Genomic DNA, 23,794 nt, shown 5'->3' on the forward strand with positions numbered 1-23,794 from the left:
TGGCCATGGAGGGTTTAACTTTATTCTATGGATCTCATCCAAGACTGAATTTGATTAGAATTTTAAAACCAGGGGTTTCTGATAGATGGTTATCATTCAGCAGAAATAGAAGTCTTCCAGGACCTGATTATGACTGCTGAAAGCTTAGGCATTACACTGGCAGTTTGGTCTGAGCAGTATTCTGGAATGGACCACAAGCTTGGTGGTGTATTGAAGCCAGACACTAGATGCACAAGGGAGAAGAATAACCCATTTTTTAGCACACCTCTGTATTTTCCTAATCATAATTAGCTTTTATTCATTTAGGCTTCCTTTGTGGCTCAGCTGGTAAAAGAATCCACCTGCAATGTGGGAGACCTGGGTTCAATCCCTGGGTTGTGAAGATCCCCCGGAGAAGGGAAAAGCTACCCCCTCCCATATTCTGGCCTAGAGAATTCCATGGACTGTATAGACCATGGAGTCACAAAGAGTCAGACACAACTGACTTTCACTTTCAGTTTTATTCATTTATATTTGGTTTACTGTTGCAGAATGTTATGGATCTGCCTTTAGAGAGAAAAAAAAAAGTAAAGCTATGTTACCAAAATCCCTCCTTTCCAAATAGTTACTTCAGTATTTAAACCATTGGCATTTATGCATTGACTTAGGGGATGTTTTTGATAATTTGCAAGTGTGCATTTTTACAAACCAAATAAAAACTTGAATAATCATTTCATTTTGTTTTGCAGAACCCCAGCTGAAAGGAATTGTGACAAGGTTATTCAGCCAGCAGGGATATTTCCTGCAGATGCACCCAGATGGTACCATCGATGGGACCAAAGACGAAAACAGTGACTACAGTAAGGAACATTAGCTTTGTGCAATCCAATTACAATCAGATGTATGGCTTAGTGTCTCTTAGACTTAAAGCACAGCCAGGCTGCCTTTGGAACTGTTAAACTACTAGTAAGCTAGTTGTCTTTTCCTTTCTCCTTTTTTGGTATGATTCTTATAGCAAAGAGATAGTAATGGATAGAGCTTATGTATTCAATAAGAAGGTCGGAGGCTTGAAGAAGTTCTGACTGCTCAGTGGACAAGAATTTCCTCTCATTCCATTGTTTGTAGTCAGGATGATGTTAAGTATTAACAGAAACAAGGCTACCTTCCAGCGCAAGGTAGTATTTTAATCCTAGAACCAAATAGTAAGAATACTATAATAAGTCTTTAGACAAGGCTGTGGTCCTAGTGTGATTAGATTGACTAGTTTTCTGTGAGTATAGTTTCAGTGTGTCTGCCCTCTGATACCCTCTTGCAACACCTACCATCTTACTTGGGTTTCTCTTACCTTGGGCTTGGGGTATCTCTTCACGGCTGCTCCAGCAAAGCGCAGCTGCTGCTCCTTACCCTGGATGAAGGGTATCTCCTCACTGCCGCCCTTCAGAAAACTAGTCAATCTAATCACACTGGGACCACAGCCTTGTCTAACTCAATCAAACTAAGCCATGCCGGCGGGGCAACCCAAGATGGGTGGGTCATGGTGGAGAGGTCTGACAGAATGTAGTCCACTGGAGAACGGAATGGCAAACCACTTCAGTATTCTTGCCTTGAGAATCCCATGAACAGTATGAAAAGGCAAAATGATAGGATACTGAAAGGGGAACTCCCTGGGTCAGTAGGTGCCCAACATGCTACTGGAGATCAGTGGAGAAATAACTCCAGAAAGAATGAAGGGATGGAGCCAAAGCAAAAACAATATCCAGCTGTGGATGTGACTGGTGATAGAAGCAAGGTCCAATGCTATAAAGAGCAATATTGCATAGGAACCTGGAATGTCAGGTCCATGAATCAAGGCAAATTGGAAGTGGTCAAACAAGAGATGGCAAGAGTGAGCATCGACATTCTAGGAATCAGCGAAATAAAATGGACTGGAATGGATGAATTTAACTCAGATGACCATTATATCTACTACTGTGGGCAGGAATCCCTCAGAAGAAATGGAGTAGCCATCGTGGTCAACAAAAGAGTCCGAAATGCAGTACTTGGATGCAGTCTCAAAAACAACAGAATCATCTCTGTTTGTTTCCAAGGCAAACCATTCAGTATCAAAGTAATCCAAGTCTATGCCCCAACCAGTAATGCTGAAGAAGCTGAAGTTGAAGAGTTCTATGAAGACCTACAAGACCTTGTAGAACTAAACCCCAAAAAGATGTGCTTTTCATTATAGGAGACTGGAATGCAAAAGTAGGAAGTCAAGAAACACCTGGAGTAACAGGCAAATTTGGCCTTGGAGTGTGGAATGAAGCAGGGGAAAGACTAATAGAGTTTTGCCAAGAAAATGTACTGGCCATAGCAAACACCCTCTTCCAACAACACAAGAGAAGACTCTACACATGGACATCACCAGATGGTCAACACCGAAATCAGATTGATTATATTCTTTGTAGCCAAAGATGGAGAAGCTCTATACAGTCAACAAAAACAAGAACAGGAGCTGACTGTGGCTCAGATGATGAACTCCTTATTACCAAATTCAGACATAAATTGAAGAAAGTAGGGGAAACCACTAGACCATTCAGGTATGACCTAAATCAAATCCCTTATGATTATGCAGTGGAAGTGAGAAATAGATTTAAGGGCCTAGATCTGATAGACAGAGTGCCTGATGAACTATGGACTGAGGTTCGTGACATTGTACAAGCGACAGGGATCAAGACCATATCCATGGAAGAGAAATGCAAAAAGCAAAATGGCTGTCTGGGGAGGCCTTACAAATAGCTGTGAAAAGAAGAGAGGCGAAAAAACACAGGAGAAAAGGAAAGATATAAGCATCTGAATGCAGAATTCCAAAGAATAGCAAGAAGAGATAAGAAAGCCTTCTTCAGCGATCAATGCAAAGAAATAGAGGAAAGGAACAGAATGGGAAAGACTAGCGATCTCTTCAAGAAAATTAGAGATACCAAGGGAACATTTCATGCAAAGATGGGCTCGATAAAGGACAGAAATGGTATGGACCTAACAGAAGCAGAAGATATTAAGAAGAGGTGGCAAGAATACACAGGAGAACTGTACAAAAATGATCTTCATGACCCGGATAATCATGATGGTGTGATCACTCATCTAGAGCCAGACATCCTGGAATGTGAAGTCAAGTGGGCCTTAGGAAGCATCACTACAAACAAAGCTAGTGGAGGTGATGGAATTCCAGTTGAGCTATTTCAAATCCTGGAAGATGATGCTGTGAAAGTGCTGCACTCAATATGCCAGCAAATTTGGAAAACTCAGCAGTGGCCACAGGACTGGAAAAGGTCCGTTTTCATTCCAATCCCAAAGAAAGGCAATGCCAAAGAAAGCTCAGACTACCGCACAATTGTACTCATCTCACATGCTAGTAAAGTAACGCTGAAAATTCTCCAAGCCAGGCTTCAGTAGTACATGAACTGAGAACTTCCAGATGTTCAAGCTGGTTTTAGAAAAGGCAGAGGAACCAGAGATCAAATTGCCAACATCCGCTGGACTGTGGAAAAAGCAAGAGAGTTCCAGAAAAACATCTATTTCTGCTTTCTTGACTATGCCAAAGCCTTTGTCTGTGTGGATCACAAGAAACTGTGGAAATTTCTGAAAGAGATGGGAATACAAGACCACTTGACCTGCCTCTTGAGAAACCTGTATGCAGGTTAGGAAGCAACAGTTAGAACTGGACATGAAACAGCAGACTGGTTCCAAATAGGAAAAGGAGTACATCAGGTTTTATTTTTTGGGGCTCCAAAATCACTGCAGATGGTGACTGCAGCCATGAAATTAAAAGACGCTTACTCCTTGGAAGAAAGGTTATGACCAACCTAGATAGTGTATTCAAAAGCAGAGACATTACTTTGCCGACTAAGGTCTGTCTAGTCAAGGCTATGTTTTTCCTGTGATCATGTATAGATGTGAGAGTTGGACTGTGAAGAAGGCAGAGCACCGAAGAATTGATGCTTTTGAACTGTGGTGTTGGAGAAGACTCTTGAGAATCCCTTTCACTGCAAGGAGATCCAACCAGTCCATTCTGAAGGAGATCAGCCCTGGGATTTCTTTGGAAGGAATGATGCTAAAACTGAAACTCCAGTACTTTGGCCACATCATCGGAAGAGTTGACTCATTGGAAAAGACTCTGATGCTGGGAGGGATTGGGGGCAGGAGGAGAAGGGGGCGACAGAGGATGAGATGGCTGGATGGTATCACTGACTTGATGGACGTGAGTGTGAGTGAACTCCAGGAGTTGGTGATGGACAGGGAGGCCTGGCGTGCTGCGATCATGGGGTCGAAAAGAGTCGGACACGACTGAGTGACTGAACTGAACGGATAGTAAGTCTTAGAATATCATTTCTGGAAAAATAAAATTACTTCTCAAAGTAAATATTGAAATATACATTTGTATATTACATGTTATTTCATCTTGACTGAGGCCAAATTTATTGATTTAAAAAGAAAACTATATTAAAATATTATATGTTACAGTTTATGTGATAATAAAATGATAAAATACCAGTAGAAAATGCAATTTTGTTTATAATTTTTTGAAATGAAATGCAAGTATTGAAAGATTATTTATGACATCTCTGGAAGTAGTGTTTAACTAATTTAACTATACGGCTGACAAGTTTGATAATTACCAAATCATCAAGGTCTGACAGAGTGTATTTGCATTTCAGAAGCATTTTTATTATAAGCCTCAGAGTCAGGAATGAGCACTCTCATCATACCTTTCAGTTTCTGCATAATCATATATAGGTACCTGGGGAGGAAATTCCTATTTTTCTAAAAATATATAGGACATTATTTTGTTTCCCAAAGTTTGTATTCACTGCTAGATCTTTATTACTGGTCATTGGCCACATAGTAAATGCTCATTAAATCTATACCCAGTTGAGTTGTCTTCTGATGAATGTGGTTTTTTTGGTCAGACTTTCTTTCACTTTCTTTGTTTCTTTCACTTGTGGTCAGATTGACAATCTATCCAACTGAATAAAGTAATCTAAAAGCTTGATATTTTATGTTGAAAGTGTTAGTTTCTCAGTCATGTCTGACTCTTTGCAACCCCATGGACTGTAGCCCACCAGGCTCCTCTGTTCATAGAATTCTCCAGGAAAGAATACTGGAGTGGATAGCCATTCCCTTCTCCAAGGCATCTTTCTAATCCAAGGATCAAAAACAGATCTCTTGCACTGTGGGTAGACTCTTTACCAGCTGAGCCACCAGGGAAAAACACTGATCTGAGGGAAATTCTATGATCCCTGCTGCTGCTGCTGCTGCTAAGTCACTTCAGTCATGTCCGACTCTGTGTGACCCCATAGACGGCAGCCCAACAGGCTCCTCTGTCCCTGGGATTCTCCAGGCAAGAACACTGGAGTGGGTTGCCATTTCCTTTTCCAATGCATGAAAGTGAAAAGTGAAAGTGAAGTCACTGTCATGTCCGACTGTTAGCGACCCCATGGACTACAGACTACCAGGCTCCTCCACCTATGGGATTGTCCAGGCAAGAGTACTGCAGTGGGGTGCCATTGCCTTCTCCGATGATCCCTAGAGTGTGAAAATGCTCCTATCCACCCCTTCTAAATTATTCTTTGTTTGCTTAATGTTACACGTTACGAAATATGAATGACAATAAAGAAAAGATCTTATTTTAGAGAATCTCAGCCCATTTTCTGCTGAGGAGTTGATTCGCTTATTGTGTTTCACATTGTTGGTTTCTATTTGTGGAAATGCATTCTTTACATGATTTAAGGTTTTCCCTGAGTCCAGATGAATGAGGATGCTTTCCTCTCCATGTATAATTTCCATTTATTGCATCTGAACTTGAATGCAAATTTAGTGAAGCTACAAGTATAGATGGAAAGCATCAAGGAGGTTACTTAGTTGTGTCACCCCCTGCTGTCTCTGAGCTATCCCTTGATCTGGTTTCTTTTTCTATAAGATGAGGTGGCTGGAGTTGAAAGCATTAATATCCTCTGTCAGCACCAGCCACCCGACTTAAAGAAAGATTGAAAAATTATAAATTTATGAAGATAGATTCAAGTGAGCCAAATAGCCATACCTAGTTTAATAGGATGCAGCTGTAACCCAGACAGCTGTCCTGTGAGCGCATGACAGTTATCATAGAGCAGTGGCAGGCAGGTGCAAGTGTGGCCTAACAGAGACACTTGCTTCAACGTGTTTAGGAAAATAGTTGAAAGTGCTGTCTCTCCAAATGCTGGGTCAATGGCTAATGTAGATCTACAACCACATGTAAATGTAGACATTTATGCAGAGCACATCATGAGAAACGCTGGGCTGGAAGAAACACAAGCTGGAATCAAGATTGCTGGGAGAAATATCAGTAACCTCAGATATGCAGATGACACCACCCTTATGGCAGAAAACAAAGAGGAACTAAAGAGCCTCTTGATGAAAGTGAAAGAGGAGAGTGAAAAAGTTGGCTTAAAGCTCAACATTAAGAAAATGAAGATCATGGCATCCGGTCCCATCACTTCGTGGGAAATAGATGGGGAAACAGTGGAAACAGTGTTAGACTTTATTTTTGGGGGCTCCAAAATCCCTGCAGATGGTGACTGCAGCCATGAAATTAAAAGACGCTTACTCCTTGGAAGAAAAGTTATGACCAACCTAGATAGCATATTCAAAAGCAGAGACATTACTTTGCCGACTAAGGTCCGTCTAGTCAAGGCTGTGGTTTTTCCTGTGGTCATGTATAGATGTGAGAGTTGGACTGTGAAGAAGGCTGAGTGCTGAAGAACTGATGCTTTTGAACTGTGGTGTTGGAGAAGACTCTTGAGAATCCCTTTCACTGCAAGGAGATCCAACCAGTCCATTCTGAGGAGATCAGCCCTGGGATTTCTTTGGAAGGAATGATGCTAGAGCTGAAACTCCAGTACTTTGGCCACGTCATGGGAAGAGTTGACTCATTGGAAAAGACTCTGATGCTGGGAGGGATTGAGGGCAGGAGGAGAAGGGGACGACAGAGGATGAGATGGCTGGATGGCATCACTGACTTGATGGACGTGAGTGTGAGTGAACTCCAGGAGTTGGTGATGGACAGGGAGGCCTGGCGTGCTGCGATTCATGGTGTCGCAAAGAGTCGGACATGAATGAGTGACTGAACTGAATCGAACTGATACGCAAACAGATGTGTGCATATATATATGTGTGTGTATTTATAAGGATAATGGCATTATGTATGACACGCACACTGAGGGTACTACATTTGGTCACATACTTTTAGAAACTAAGTTCACAAATTTAAAATATCTTATATTTTATTAAAATAAACTAGTTTACATTTATTGACAGGTTTGTATTAAAAGGAGCTTAAATATACAAAATAACAAAACTTAATAAATTCATTTGGATACCCAACCCTTGGCCTAACATTTAGGTAAAGCTTCATTACATCTGAAGCCCCAGTATGCTCTTTCGAAATGGTGGAGTCCTGCTTTTCCCCTTCAGTAGCAGGTATAACAACTATCCTGAATTTGACTTTTTAAAAAAATTTCCATTCAGGTTTACAAGTACATTTTTCATATATACATGATGCATATATTGTATACATCATTTTTGACATTGTTTTGCATGGTTTTAAACTTTTTTAAGAGGAACATTACCATATATAATTTTATGTATTTTTCCCCCAATATCACGGTCATCCAATGTTATATAGTGATATATTTACTTTATATTATTCATTTTAATTTTTGTAAAGTATCCCATTGCATGAACATACCAAAATACATTTATCCATTCTCTTTTTGATGGATAATAAGTGTTTATATTTTAAGGCAGTTACAAACAGTGCTGCTAAAATATATCTTGTAGATGTTGAAGAAGCCTCCCTGGCCATCCTTAATAAAATTAAACATTTCACCTTTACCTTTCTGTTCTGCTACCCCAGTTTTTTCTTCTATTTATAGCTCCTATGATGACCTAAAATGTATATTGTTGCTGTTTATTTTTTATCTCTTTCCCCAGAGAATATAATTTTCCTGACTGAAGAGATTTTGTTTTGATCTAGAATCTAGAATGATCATTAATACATAGTAAGCATTCAACAAAAGATGAAACAAATGAATTCATTTGTCCTTATGCATATGTGTAAAAGTTTCTGTAGATCATTGTCTATCCACCTAAGTATTTTTTAATATTTCCTTTTGAAATAATGTTAGACTTTAGAGAAATTACCGAATAACATAGGAAATTCCAGTGTACACTTCACCTAGCTTCCCCTAATGGGCACCACTTTATGTAACAATACTACAATGATCAAATCCAGGAAATTAACTTTGGTAAGTACTATTAATTGAGCTATAGACTTTATTCCGATTTTGCCAGTTTTTCGACTAATGTACTTTTTTCTGATACCACCCCCCCACATATTTTAATTAAAATTTTCCAGTGAAAACAAGTTACTTTTATTTTTACCTTTTCTGAGTGTGGATTGATGCAAAAATATCAGAGAATGCTTTAAATTGTAGTCATGCTTTTTAATAGAAAATTATAAACCTCTAAGCTGTTAAAATGCATTTTCTTCCTGTACTTTGTGTGGGCAGGAGTAAAAGCATTTGATTGTTTGAAAAAAAAATCTTGTTACTATGAGCATCTGTCAGAAGTGTGATGTTTGGTTCAGTAGACATCATTGGGTCCAGCCAACCTTACCATAGCATCTTGGATTGAATTAATAGGACACCTGATCTTTTGTTCATGAAGAAAAGACTAATTACATGTAATTGAGTACAAAGCCAAATGGGTTTGTCAGCAGCAACAGATAAAAATCTCTGCAAATGTAATGATAATAAAAGATGCAGAACAGTGTTGAAACACTGGCACACAAAAAAAGACAATTGCAGTTGGGAGAGTATTAATAGGAATATTTTACATAAAATTAGAAAGGTAATTATTCTGCTCACTGGTTACCATAGAAGAAGATACATTTGAAGAGGTCAAACATGCTGGGGTGAAAACAATTAAAATATTATAACCAAATGCATTGTTCCCTTTGTTCTCTGAACAAAAATATTCAGGGCCGCTTGACTATGGTATGAGCTGCCTGATAAATGAGTACAATGGTGAAACTGGAGATAGTCAAGCAGATGCTGTACTAGTACTTGTAGAGGATTTATGGGAAAAAAACCCCACAAAAGTCCTTTGGTGTGGGAGGTGAAGAACATGATGATGGTTGCGACGGTCTCAGACCTCACTGACTTTTAAGGTCTCCTTCAGTCTTAAGATTCGTTTAAAAATTATTTTGAATAGATAAATATATGAAAAAAAATTATAAAGGCACATAAAAGGGTATACAGTTGAAAAAGAGTAAAACAGTGCTTGACAACCATGAGCTGGATTGGTACTACCAGCAGGCCTTGGTGTGCTTCTGTTGAATACAAACAGTTTCATAGGACACCAGATCAGAAAAGGCCATTGTGACCGTGATGGATCAGGATGAAAATGAGACCACTCTGTAATTACATCTGAATGTAGACAAAAACAAGAAAGATGTCCAAACTACAAAATGATCAAATATTGCTTTACCCTGGTTTATATAGGTGGCTACAGCTTTATTGCCAGGAACTGAAGTTACTATATTCTTCTTGCCATCCAGATAAGAATTATTAAGATATCCAATTATAGAATTATACCTGCATCCATAGAGCATTCAACCCAGAATAAATCTGCTTGCTTTTTTTTCTCCTTAAAAATCACTTGAGACCAAATCTGAAAGTCCTTGCTTACAATGTACTAACTAAAACACCTCAGTCCTGCCATGGTGTATTTTTCTTCTTTCAGTTCAGTTCAGTCGATCAGTCGTGTCCGACTCTTTGCGACCCCATGAATCGCATCACTCCAGGCCTCCCTGTCCATCACCAACTCCTGGAGTTCACCCAAACCCACGTCCATTGAGTCAGTGATGCCATCCAGCCACCTCATCCTCTGTTGTCCCCTTCTCCTCTTGCCCCCAATCCCTCCCAGCATCAGAGTCTTTTCCAATGAGTCAACTCTTCCCATGAGGTAGCCAAAGTACTGGAGTTTCAGCTTTAGCATCATTCCTTCCAAAGAAATCCCAGGGCTGATCTCCTTCAGGATGGACTGGTTGGATCTCCTTGCAGTCCAAGGGACTCTCAAGAGTCTTCTCCAACACCACAGTTCAAAAGCATCAATTCTTCGGTGCTCAGCCTTCTTCACAGTCCAACTCTTACATCCATACATGACCAAAGGAAAAACCATAGCCTTGACTAGACGGACCTTAGTCGGCCAAGTAATATCTCTGCTTTTGAATATGCTATCTAGGTTGGTCATAACTTTTCTTCCAAGGAGTAAGCATCTTTTAATTTCATGGCTGCAGTCACCATCTGCAGTGATTTTGGAGCCCCCCAAATTGAAGTCTGACACTGTTTCCACTGTTTTCCCATCTATTTCCCATGAAGTGATGGGACCGGATGCTATGATCTTAGTTTTCTTAATGTTGAGCTTTAAGCCAACTTTTTCACTCTCCTCTTTCACTTTCATCAAGAGGCTCTTTAGTTCCTCTTTGTTTTCTGCCATAAGGGTGGTGTCATCTGCATATCTGCAGTTATTGATATTTCTCCCGACAATCTTGATTCCAGCTTGTGTTTCTTCCAGTCCAGTGTTTCTCATGATGTACTCTGCATATAAGTTAAATAAGCAGGGTGACAATATACAGCCTTGATGTACTCTTTTTCCTATTTGGAACCAGTCTGTTGTTCCATGTCCAGTTCTAACTGTTGCTTCCTGACCTGCATACAGATTTCTCAAGAGGCAGGTCAGGTGGTCTGGTATTCCCATCTCTTTCAGAATTTTCCACAGTTTCTTGTGATCCACACAGTCAAAGGCTTTGGCATAGTCAATAAAGCAGAAATAGATGTTTTTCTGGAACTCTCTTGCTTTTTCCATGATCCAGTGAATGTTGGCAATTTGATTTCTGGTTCCTCTGCCTTTTCGAAAACCAGCTTGAACATCAGGAATTTTTCGGTTCACGTATTGCTGAAGCCTGGCTTGGAGAATTTTGAGCGTTACTTTTCTTCTTTACTGAGGGTCAATAAACCCAACTTTGTTCAACCACAGATGTGTGGATGTATTTCTTTGGCTAGAACGCATTGACACAGTCAAAAGAGACTTTCTGTGCATCTCCTCTCTGCCACTTGGCCACATTTCTTGGTATTCTTTCAGATGGTCTGTGCATTACAGACATACACAATATTATACATATATATGTATTAATATATCTATATCTGTCTATTATCTACCAGCGCTTCCCTGGTAGCTCAATCGGTAAAGAATCTTCCTGCAGAGCCAGAGACCTGGGTTTGATACCTGGGTGGGGAAGATCCTTTGGCGAAGGAAATGGCAACCAAGTCTAGTATTCTTGCCTGGAAAATCCTAGGGACAGAGGAGCCTTGTGGGCTACAGTTCATGGGATCGCAAGAGTTGGACACGACTGAGTGACTAAACCACTACCATCATCTTGTTGAGTACTTTTTCTTAACTTAAAATGTTGTAGCTATAAGACTTTTTCCATATTAGGACATATTTAAATAGGATACTTTATTTAACCTAGTTTCCTCTTGAAGTATATTTTAGTTCTTTCTAATTTTGGTAATATAAACTGTGCTACAAACAATATCCATGTACATATCCATGTACATCTGTATGTGTGCAAGCATATTTGGATAGATACTTAAAAGAGATATTGTTTGGTCAAGGTTTTGTGCTTTTTATATCTTTGAAAAATACCTATTTATTCTCCATCATACAAATTTACACTGAGGGTGGCTGTTTCCTTATTAGTCAACACAGTGTGTTATCAAACTTTTGGTTTTTTGTTATCTAAAATCATAAACTTTGTTTTCTTATTATATGTTAGTTTGAACACTTGTTCATATATTCTATGAGCCATCTACAGTTCTTTTTCTATGAAATGTTTGTTTACATTTATTTATATTAAATGTCTATTTTATCATTTGCAGGAAATCTGTATTTTAAAAATCAGCTCATTGTTATGTGAATTGTTAATGCCTTCACTCATTTTGTTGTCTCTAAATTTTTTTACATGCTTTATTTTACTTTTTTTAAAATATGCATTTATGCCCTCAATTTTTTCTGTTTAGAAAGCTTTCATTCATTCCAAGATTATTTAAAAAAAAAAGAAAAAACCCTCCCATGTTTTAGTAAGGAATTGTTTGATTTTTATACTTTATGTTTAATTTATCTATAATTTTATTTCTTAATTTTTGATTCTGGGCCTCTAATATTTTGTGTTCCTAGCTACTAGTTACAAGTACAGTTTCTTTAGATTTGATGACTATATTAAGTTCTCTATGATTTCAGCAAAGAAAGTATATTTCAAAAAGGCCTGTATCTGAGTTTTATGAATCCAATTGGAAATTTAAAAATTTACTCATCCAGCTATGTTTTCTATACAATACTAAACATATGATGTTTTGATATCACCAATCATAAGTATATAGACACAGCCAAACCCAACAGAAGCTCTGTATTGCTAAACGATGAACAAAAGCATGATCCAAATTGTTAGTTGAGGAAAATCATTAAGGACATAAGGGATCCTGCAAATAATTGTAAAGATGTTCTGTTTTCTTAACAAGGGACCTTTCTGGACATCGACATCACTTTCACCTACCCAAACATATACATTATAGTAGTCATGGGCGATCAAAAGCTGTGCCATATCCAGTTAGGGGGATATTATTTTCTTCTAGTGTCGTCTATACTTTAAGAATATATCACAATTTGTATGTGTGAAATCACACCTACAAGTCGGATGAAAAGCAAAAGAAATGCGTGTGTTATCCTGCTGATTTTCTTTAAGCAAGGTTATTTATATAATTCTGAGCAACACTTTGGTACATGTAATGTTGTTACTCTTATAGTGGCATGCCTTTTCAAGAGCAAAATTAATATTCAGTCGTAGCTTATGAATGCAGTTACCTCACTTGATTTTTTTTTAAATAAAGAAAAAATATTGCGTTTTGGCTTTCATAGCTAGAAGAAAAGTGATGGATGTTTGTTAGAAATTTGTTTTTGTTGAGTGTGTTTCCGCTTTAAAGACTGCTCCTTCAAATAATATTTGCGGAAAGCTTGAACAAGAACCAATTATTTCCTCGAATAGTTTACCCATTCACATGTGTTCATATGGAAATAACTCCTCAGCCTTTTTTTTTTTTTTAACCTTGGCATTGTACCATTTTATGTATTTCCTTTTGACCCTAAGACTTTTACCCTCTGGTCAGTAAAGTAAAACATGAGCCATTTGAGATTATCCTTTTCCTAGCTGCTCTGTGACTATATGTGGCATATTTATATATATAGACAGTATATATAGTGGTTAAAGAATCTTACGGGAGCTATGTCACCAAGTGTATTCCTAGAAGAACTAAGGACTTACATTATCTTTAGTCTTCTCCTAGCACTGCGAGGTGAATGGTGCGTTGGTCTTCAGCAAGTCACATAAACTATCTGGGATTTATGCAATCTCTGATTTCACAAAATGAGAGGAAGAGAGAATCTGTAAGCTTTTTATAGTCTTTCCTTTAATTCTCATATAGAAGTAAATGTGTGCTCAGAAAATCTGATCGACAGATTCCACTTCCATAAATACCATTTGTTCTTAAAGGTATGTTACTGGCAGGAAATCTTCAGTTTGCAAATTCCTATGTGATATTCTCAAGGTGTATATAAAGATCTGGGGAGTTATACACATAAATGATAGAGCCAGAACTGAATCCAGGCTGACTTGAGATTCTATGCCTTAGAGTTAGTTATTTTGTTTGGGCTTCCCTGGTGGCTCAGAAGGTAAAGAATCCGTCTGCAGTGTGGGAGACCTGGGTTCAATCCCTGGGTTGGGAAGATCCCTTGGAAAAGGGAATGCCTTCCCACTCCAGTGTCTGGCCTGGCGAATTCCATGGATTGAGGAGCCTGGAAGCCTATAGTTCATGTTGTCACAAGTGGGGATAATAATAGTACATAGACCATAGAATTGTTGTATAGATTAAATGGGTGATTCATGGAAAGTGCCTAAAATAACGCCAAAAGCCTGGTTAACTGTTGTCCGTTGTTGTTGTTATTATTCTCCCCAGTAGGGGTCAGAGTCCTTGTTTGCCAGGAGCTTACAGACAGGGACCATTTTAACAGTAGAGTTCTTAATGGAGAAGGCAATGGCAACCCACTCCAGTACTCTTGCCTGGAAAATCTCATGGACGGAGGAGCCTGGTAGACTGCAGTCCATGGGGTCGCAGAGAGTCAAACACGACTGAGTGACTACACTTTCACTTTTCACTTTCATGCATTGGAGAAGGAAATGGCAACCCACTCCAGTGTTCTTGCCTGGAGAATCCCAGGGACAGGGGAGCCTAGTGGGCTGCCATCTATGGGGTCTCACAGAGTTGGACACGACTGAAGTGACTTAGCAGCAGCAGCAGCAGAGTTCTTAACAGTGGTAGCTGTTGTGATGTGAAAGAACTCAGTGCTTAAGCTGAAGGGTCTGGAAAGTACTCTAAATCAGTTGTTCCTAAAGTGTGCACTCCCTGGACCTCCAGCACCAGCATCATCTGGAAACTTGTTTGTTGTTGTTGTTCGGTTGCTCAGTTGCGTCCAACTCTGCGACCCCTTGGACTGCAGCACTCTAGGCTTCCCTGTCCTTTGCCATCTCCCGGAGCTTGCTCAAACTCATGTCCATTGAGTCGGTGATGCCATCCAACCATCTCATCCTCTGTCGTCCCCTTCTCCTCCTACCTGCAATCTTTCCCAGCATCAGGGTCTTTTCTAAATGAGTCATATCTTCGCATCAGGTGGCCAAAATATTGGAGCTTCAGCTTTAGCATTAGTCCTTCCAATGAATATTCAGGATTGATTTTCTTGAGACTCATGGTGCTAAGTCACTTCAGTCATGTCTGGCAGTTTGTGACTCACGGTAGACATTGTGAATCAGAAGCTCAGTGGTGGGGCTCAGCAGTGTGTTTTGACAAACCTTCCAGATGATTCTGATGCACTGCAGGAGGTATGAATGGGCACTCTCCTCTGCATCCTGGATGTGGAGCACTCACATTTGCTAACGAGGCAGTCTCTGTCTTGGAACTGTCAAACCTAGTTCTGTGGGAACCTAATTCCTAATGTAGTAGGGAAAGCACGGCTCTGCAGGTAGATGGAAAAGCATTCTGAAATTCAGACTTTCTAGAATCTCAAATGTGTGGAATCAGTTTCATTTTTATTATATTTCCTGGAGAGTCAGAGCTCAGTTCTAGGCAGGTTATGTGATCAAACTTAGGTTGGGGAGTAATTTTAAAAATTCACGTATAGTAATATTTGGTTGCTCAGTTGTGTCCAACTCTTCTGTGACCCAAATGAGTGTAGTCTGCCAGCCGTCTGTGTCCATGGGATTTCCCAGGCAAGAGTATTGGAATGGGTTGCCATTTCCTTCTCCAGGGAATCTTCCTGACCCAGGGATCGAACCTGGTCTCTTGAGTCTCCTGCATTAGCAGGTGGATTCTTTACCACTAGTGCCACCTGGAAAGCCAATAATATGATATAAGTAAACATATATTACATAGTTTTATGTCTCAGAGCTTTTACACATGCTAATTCCTTTTGCTTGGAATGACTTCACAAATCTTATCCATCTGGTGAATCACTCTTACCCTTCAGAATTCTTAAAAACTCTTATCTCTTTTGACACTATGAAGCTTTCTCCAGCCATCCCTTCAATTGCCAACCTCACACAAAACCCCACAGTAATTCCTCTCTTCACTCTATTGTGTTTGAACCTTCTGTGTGCATTTTCAGTTGCAGAAACATTATACGACAGTACATCATACATTATATTGCAGTTCCTTATCTGCATTTGTGTAGATAAAGAATAACATCTTTATTTGCCCTTCTGTTTAGAATAGTGATGATATTTTCCAAGATCCCTTATAGGAAGGCTATGCAGATGTGTTTCATTAGCTGGCACACTTCAAGAAAAAAATGAGTGTATCCAAGCAATGGATGCATCTAGTTTCCCCTACAATTCCTCCTACCTGCCTGGTCCTAAAGACTTTTCCTTTTTGTTGGAGCATAGTTGCTTTACAATGTTTTCAGTTTCTACTGTACAGCAAAGTGAATCAGCTCTCTCTCTCTCTCTCTCTCTCTATATATATATATATATATATATATGTGTGTGTGTGTGTGTGTGTGTGTGTATCCTCTCTTTTAAAAAATTTTTTTCCCATTTATGTCACAACAGAGCACTGAGTTCTCTGTGTTTTACAGTAGGTTCTCATTAGTTATCTATGTTATATTCATAGCATCAATAGTGTATATATGTCAATCCTAATCTCCCAATTCATCCCACCCCCTTTCTGCATGGATATCCATGTTTGTTCTCTAGGTCTGTCTATCTATTTCTGCTTTGCAAATGCGTGTGTGCTAAGTTGCTTCAGTCATGTCTGACTCTTTGCGACCCTATGGTCTGCAGCCCGCCAGGCTCCACTGTCCCTGGGATTCTCTGGGCAAGAATACTGGAGTGGGTTGCCATGTTCTTCTCCAGGGGATCTTCTTGACCCAGGGATCGAACCCTTGTCTCCTATGGCTCCTGAACTGCAGGTGGATTCTTTACCCCTAAGCCACCGGGGAAGCCCAAGATTGTCTAAATCTTATATAGATAGTTTTTTTCACATTCCACCTATATATGTTAATATATTTGTTTTTCTCTTTCTGATTCCTGAAGACTTTTGAATTTGAGATACCTGTGGTTCTCTCTCAATGTTTGTGAAATCAAAACCAAACCAAACAAAAATAAGTAAGAACTCAAAGGAAGAGTTTATACCACTTAAATACCACCAATTGTAAGGCAGAGTAGCTTGGGCTTTTTCATTCAGATAACCTGTTTCCAGTCCAAGTCCTATCCTTAATTATCTGTATGATCTTATTTCAGTCATGTAAGCTCTCTGTTCCTTGCATTTCTAGTCTGTAAAATGAGGTTTGGGGAAAGGTTATCTCTAGTGTTAACAAATCTGAAAGTTAGAAAGCCTATAAATTGGCAATGATTTCTGTTTTTATTTCTCAAAAACTTGAAACTTTCCTTTTTAAACACATTACAAAAAGGGGCAAAATTGTGAGAGCACATAGTGCGATGATTTTTGCACTGAATTTAAAAACAATAGTAAATTTACCTTCAAAAACAATAGTAAAATTACCTTCAACAATGTATGGATGTGAGAGTTGGACTGTGAAGAAGGCTGAGCGCCAAAGAATTGATGCTTTTGAACTGTGGTGTTGGAGAAGACTCTTGAGAGTCCCTTGGACTGCAAGGAGATCCAACCAGTCCATTCTGAAGGAGATCAGCCCTGGGATTTCTTTGGAAGAAATGATGCTGAAGCTGAAGCTCCAGTACTTTGGCCACCTCATGCGAAGAGTTGACTCATTGGAAAAGACTTTGATGCTGGGAGGGATTGGGGGCAGGAGGAGAAGGGGACGACAGAGGATGAGATGGCTGGATGGCATCACTGACTCGATGGATGTGAGTCTGAGTGAACTCCGGGAGTTGGTGATAGACAGGGAGGCCTGGCGTGCTGCGATTCATGGGGTCACAAAGATTCGGACACGACTGAGCGACTGTACTGAACTGAATTGAACTGATGCAGAATTTGACCACCTCTCTGTACAGTCAAAGCTATGATTTTTCCAGTAGTCATGTACAGATGTGAGGTGGACCATCAAGAAGATTGAATGTCGAAGAATTGATGCTTTCGAACTGTGGTGCTGGATAAGACTCTTGAGAGTCCCTTGGACTGCAAGGAAATCAAACCAGTCAGTCGTAACAAAAGTCAACCTGGAATATTCATTGGAAGGACTGAGGCTGAAGCTTGAAGCTCTAGTATTTTGGCCGCCCGATGCTAAGAGCCAACTCTTTGGAAAAGCCCCTAATGCTGAGAAAGATTGAGGGCAGGAGAAGAAGGTGGTAACAGAGGATGAGATGATTGGGTGGCATCACCAGCTCAACGAACATGAGTGTGAGTAAATTACAGGAGATAGCGAAGGACAGGGAAGCCTGATGTGCTGCGTCCATGGGGTCACAGCGAGTCAGACACAGCTGAGTGACTGAACAACAGCATTGCTGTTGTCACTGCCTAGTCCACACTACTCTCATCTTTGGTCTATTGCAATATCTTCCTAAGTAAACTTGTACTTAAGGCTTTCCCCCCTTAGTATCCACACAGCAGTGAGAGGGGCCTAGTTAAAATGGGTCAGCTGTGGTACATATACACAATGGAATATTACTCAGCCATTAAAAAGAATACATTTCAATCAGTTCTGGTGGATGAAAGGTGGATGAAACTGGAGCCGATTATACACAGTGAAGTAAGTCAGAAAGAAAAACACCAATACAGTATAGTAACACATATATATGGAATTTAGAAAGATGGTAATGATAACCCTGTATGCGAGACAGCAAAAGAGACAGAGATGTATAGAACAGTCTTTTCGAGTCTGTGGGAGAGGGAGAGGGTGGGATGATTTGAGAGAATGGCATTGAAACATGTATAATATCATATAAGAAACGAATCGCCAGTCTAGGTTCGATGCAGGATACAGGATGCTTGGGGCTGGTGCACTGGGATGACCCAGAGAGATGGTACTGGGAGGGAGGTGGGAAGGGGGTTCAGGATTGGGAACATGTGTACACCTGTGGCAGATTCATGTTGATGTATGGCAAAACCAATACAGTATTGTAAAGTAAAATAAAGTAAAATTTAAAAAAAAAAGATTAAAAAAAATAAAATGGGTCAGGTAAACTGACTTTTCTGCTCGATCTCTTTTATTACACATCATTAAGGGTAAAAGACAAATTCATCCCATGATCAGTAAGGTTTTACATAATCCTACCCATTACCTCCTGACTATTCTCTTTCCTCTTTCTTTTGGCTGGTCTTCCAGATGTTCTTTTAACACACCAATCATGCTCCTTCCTTTCCCCATCATCTAAAATGTTCTTCCTCCAAATATCTAAATAGCACACTCCCTCATCATCTTCATTCCCTTACTCAAAAGTGGGAGGGATAGTTAGAGGTAGTTAGGGAGTTTGGGATGGACAGGTACGCTCTGCTATCTTTAAAACGGATAACTGACAAGGACCCACTGTGTAGCACAGGGAACTGTCCTCAGTGTTATATGACTGTCTATTCGGGAAAAGAATTTGAAGTGTAATAGACACGAATATATGTTCAAATGAATCACTTTGTAGTACATCTGAAACTAACACAGCATTGTTAATCAACTATATTCCAATAAAAAAAGTGAAGGCTTTTGCCATGCCAGTAGTCTTTTCTGGCTAATTTATATATGTTTTCAATCCCTATCTTCAACACTTTATCTCCCTTGGCAACTTGATTTGTTTATTTTTTCCCACTATTTACCCCTATGTAATATACTTACTTATTTTATTATGTCCCTACCCCACTAAAATAGTCCCCATATACACCACACATTTCCCTCATTCATAATTTTGCTTATGTTATTTTCTCCAGTAATTATGTTATCCTCTAAAAATAATACCAACTGCCTTTTGTCTTTGAGAAATTTTTCTGATGTTTTTAACTGGAAGTCTTGCTTTTTCTTCTGCATACACTATATGACTCAAGATATTTATGGAGTTTAATCTCTATTGATGCATCTACTTTCTTTAAGTTATAGGTTCCTTGAGGGCACTGACTATGTCTGACTTATTTATGTGTTGGTGTTTAACAGGGCCTTGACAATAGATAAGAAGAGTAACAAATTCATAGTAATTAATTCATAGTAAGAGATGTATCATCAGACTCCCATATAAATTTAAAGGCATGATTAGAATATAAGCTCCACAGGGGCAAGGAGCGTGGTTTGCATTTTTTATTGTATCCCCAGCACCTAGAATAGTGCTTGGCTCATAGTAGGTTTTCAGTATTTGTTGAATAGATGAATAAGAGAATGGCCTCATCAAAAATGAATAGGATTTTGTCAGACAACACTTAGCCTGAAGGTTTAATGCAAATTAAGTCACATTTGCCTCTTTTTATCTTTTCGAGAATGAGAGACAGACAGTTTAAGAGATTTCAAAAGATGGATAAGGAAGTCATTTTCCATTATGAAACTAGAAATAAAATTGAGTCTGTATGCTTAGTCTGGAAAACTGAACTCTATAGCAGTAATAGTAAAAGAAGACACTGTTGTGCAGTTTTAAATATATCTTCAGAGTCTTATGTGAATATATATTCATGGTGATAATTACACAGGCATCATTTTCTGAAAGTATGTAAATGGTACATTTACCCAGAAGAGAGGGAGCCATTGCTTTTATTATTCAACTAGGACCAGCAGCTACATTTAAGCTTATGTTGCAGGAAAATGAAAATATACACTCAGGTGCTTTAAGGGTAAGAAAGAAAGGCAGCCAGAGAGTTCTTAAAGTAGTGGAAAGGGGTATTAGAGTTCTGATGAATTAGAAATTATTAAAATTTCTCCAAAATTGCCTGATTCTGAGGCTCTAAGAAGTGAGTTCATTTGCTCAAGATAGAGTGAGGAAAATTCAGTTCTGTAAGATCCATAACCTGTGTTCCTTTCTCTATATAAATTATTGCTTGAGAGAGTATGCAAATTTAGCTACATTCTCAAACTGAATAGATTTTAACAAATGGAATTGGGATTTGTTAAAATGTGGCTGGTTCAATTATGCATTCAGTTTGTGGCCACCAGCTGAATCAGGGATAAATCAAAACTTAATTCTCATGTGGGTCAATATTTTCCAGAGCATACTACCTTGAAGTATAAAAGAAAAACTACATATTTTAAGTGAGGGATTTGAAAAATAAAATGGTCATTGGTGTGCCAAACATTTCTTAATGTATGAGTTTGGACCACATTAGTAGTAATAAGTAATGTTTACCCAGTACTTTCTAAAGTGTCTAGTACAGCTATGCAAATTTTATAATTTTTACTCATTTAAGTATTATATCAATCCTATAAAACAGGGGCTATAATTATTCCTACTTTGAAAATGAGTAAACTGAGGCAAGGGAAGTTGGAATAATTAATCCATGGTCATACAAATAAATTAATTGACAAATTAATCACAAGAATATTAAACGGTAGACCTAGGATTTGAACCTCAGTGAATTTAGTTCAATGAAACATAGCTGAATGAAACTATGAGCCATGCTGTGTAGGGCCACCCAAGACGGACGGGTCATGGTGGAGAGTTATGACAAAACATGGTCCGTTGGAGAAAGGAATGGCAAAACACTTCGGTATTCTTGCCTTGAGAACCCCATGAACAGCATGAAAAGGCAAAAATATATGACACTGAAAGATGAACTCCCCAGGTCAGTAGGTGCCTAATATGCTACTGGAGAAGAGTGGAGAAATAACTCCAGAAAGAGTGAAAAAATGGAGTCAAAGCAACAACAACACCCAGTTGTGGGTGTGATGGTTGATGGAAGTAAAGTCTGATGCTGTAAAGAGCAATATTGCATAGGAACCTGGAATGTCAGGTCCATGAATCCAGGCAAATTCAGTTCAGTTCAGTTCAGTTCAGTTCAGTCACTCAGTTGTGTCCAACTCTTTGCAACCCCACAGACTACAGCACACCAGGCCTCCCTGTCCGTTGCCAACTCCCAGAGTTTATTCAGACACATGTCCTTTGAGTTGGTGATTCCATTCAACCATCTCATCCTCTATGGTCCCCTTCTCCTCCTGCCTTCAATCTTTCAGAGCATCAGGGCCTTTTCCAATGAATCAGTTCTTCGCATCAGGTGGCCAAAGTATTGGAGTTTCAGTTTCACTATCAGAAACTCCAATTAATATTGAGGACTGATCTCCTTTAGGTTAGACTGGTTAGATCCCCTTGCACTCCAAGGGACTCTCAAGAATCTTCTCCAACACCACAGTTCAAAAGCATCATTTCTTCGGTGCTCAGCTCTTTTTACAGTCCAAACCTCACATGCATACATGACTGCTGGATAAACCAAAACCTTGACTAGACGGACCTTTGTTGGTAAAGTAATGTCTGTGGTTTTTAATATGCTGTCTAGGTTACCTGAAGTAACAGGCAAATGTTGCCTTAGACTACAGAATGAAGCAGGGCAAAGGCTAATAGAGTTTTGCCAAGAGAAAGCTCTGGTCATGACAAACACCCTCCTCCAGCAACACAAGAGAAGACTCTACACATGGACCTAACCAGATGGTCAATACCAAAATCAGATTGATTATATTTGCAACCAAGATGGAGAAGCTCTATACAGTCAACAAAAACAAGACTGGGAGCTGATCACGTACTCTTGTACTCATGTGGCTCAGATCATGCACTCCTTATTGCCAAATTCAAACTTAAATTGAAGAAAGTAGGGAAAACCACTAGACAATTTTGGTATGACCTAAATCAAATCCCTTTCAATTACACAGTGGAAGTCAGAAATATATTTAAGGGACTAGATCTGCTAGACAGAATGCCTGAAGAACTATGGACAGAGGTTCGTGCCATTGTACAGGAGGCAATGATCAAGACCATCCCCAAGAAAAAATGCAAAAAGGCAAAATGGTTGTATGAGGAGACCTTACAAATAGCTGAGAATAGAAGAGAACCTAAAGGCAAAGGAGAAAAGGAAAGATATACCCATTTGAATGCAGAATTCCAAAGAATAGCAAGGAGAGATAAGAAAGCTTTCTTCAGCAATCAATGCAAAGAAATGGAGGAGAATGATAAAATGAGAAAGACTAGTGATCTCTTCAAGAAAATTAGAGATATAAGGGAACATTTCATGCAAAGATGGGTACAATAAAGGACAGAAATGGTATGGACCTAACAGAAGCAGAAGATGTTAAGAAGAGGTTGCAAAAGTACCCAGAAGAACTGTAAAAAAAAAGATCTTCATGACCCAGATAACCACAATGGTGTGATCACTCACTAGAGCCAGACATCCTAGTGTGTGAAGTCAAGTGGACCTTAGGAAGCATCAGTACGAACAAAGCTAATGGAGGTGATGAAATTCCAGTTGAGCGATTTCAAATCCCGAAAGATGATGCTGTGAAAGTGCTGCAGTCACTATGCCAGCAAATCTGGAACACTCCTCAGTGGCCACAGGACTGGAAAAGGTCAGTTTTCTTTCCAATCCCAAAGAAAGGCAATGCCAAAGAATGCTCAAACTACTGCATGATTGCACTCATCTCACATGCTAGTAAAGTAATGCTCAAAATTCTCCAAGCCAGGCTTCAGCAATACGTGAACCGTGAACTTCCAGATGTTCAAGCTGGATTTAGAAAAGGCAGATAAAATTGCCAACATCCACTGGATCATCATAAAAGCAAGAGAGTTTCAGAAAATATCTTCTGCTTCATTGACTATGCCAAAGCCTTTGACTGTGTGGATCACAAGAAACTGTGGAAAATTCTGAAAGAGATGGGACTACCAGACCACCTGACCTGCCTCTTGAGAAACCTGTATGCAGGTCAGGAAGCAATAGTTAGAATAGAACGTGGAACAATAGCCTGGTTCCAAATTGGGAAAGGAGTACATCGAGGCTGTATATTGTCACCCTGCTTATTTAATTTAAATGCAGAGTACATCATGTGAAATTCTGGGGTGGATGAAGCACAAGCTGGAATGAAGATTGCTGGGAGAAATATCAATAAACTCACGTATGCAGGTGATACCACCCTTATGGCAGAAAGCGACGAACAACTAAAGAGCCCTTGATGAAAGTGAAAGAGGAGAATGAAAAAGTTGGCTTAAAGTTCAACATTC

At 39.3% G+C, this 23,794-nt stretch overlaps 1 protein-coding gene across 1 annotated transcript in view; it reads left to right on the top strand.

Annotated features, from left to right (window-relative positions):
• Positions 1–728: 728 nt before the first annotated feature.
• Positions 729–23,794, top strand: part of FGF12 (fibroblast growth factor 12) — a gene marked incomplete at its 5' end in the record, with an annotated part of 240,271 nt that continues 217,205 nt past the window's right edge. The window contains 1 exon segment of the mRNA NM_001162565.1: positions 729–839. Within this exon segment, the coding sequence (NP_001156037.1) occupies positions 729–839 (111 nt within the window).

Source organism: Ovis aries, chromosome 1, assembly GCF_016772045.2.
Source record: "Ovis aries strain OAR_USU_Benz2616 breed Rambouillet chromosome 1, ARS-UI_Ramb_v3.0, whole genome shotgun sequence".
NCBI lineage: Eukaryota > Metazoa > Chordata > Mammalia > Artiodactyla > Bovidae > Ovis > Ovis aries.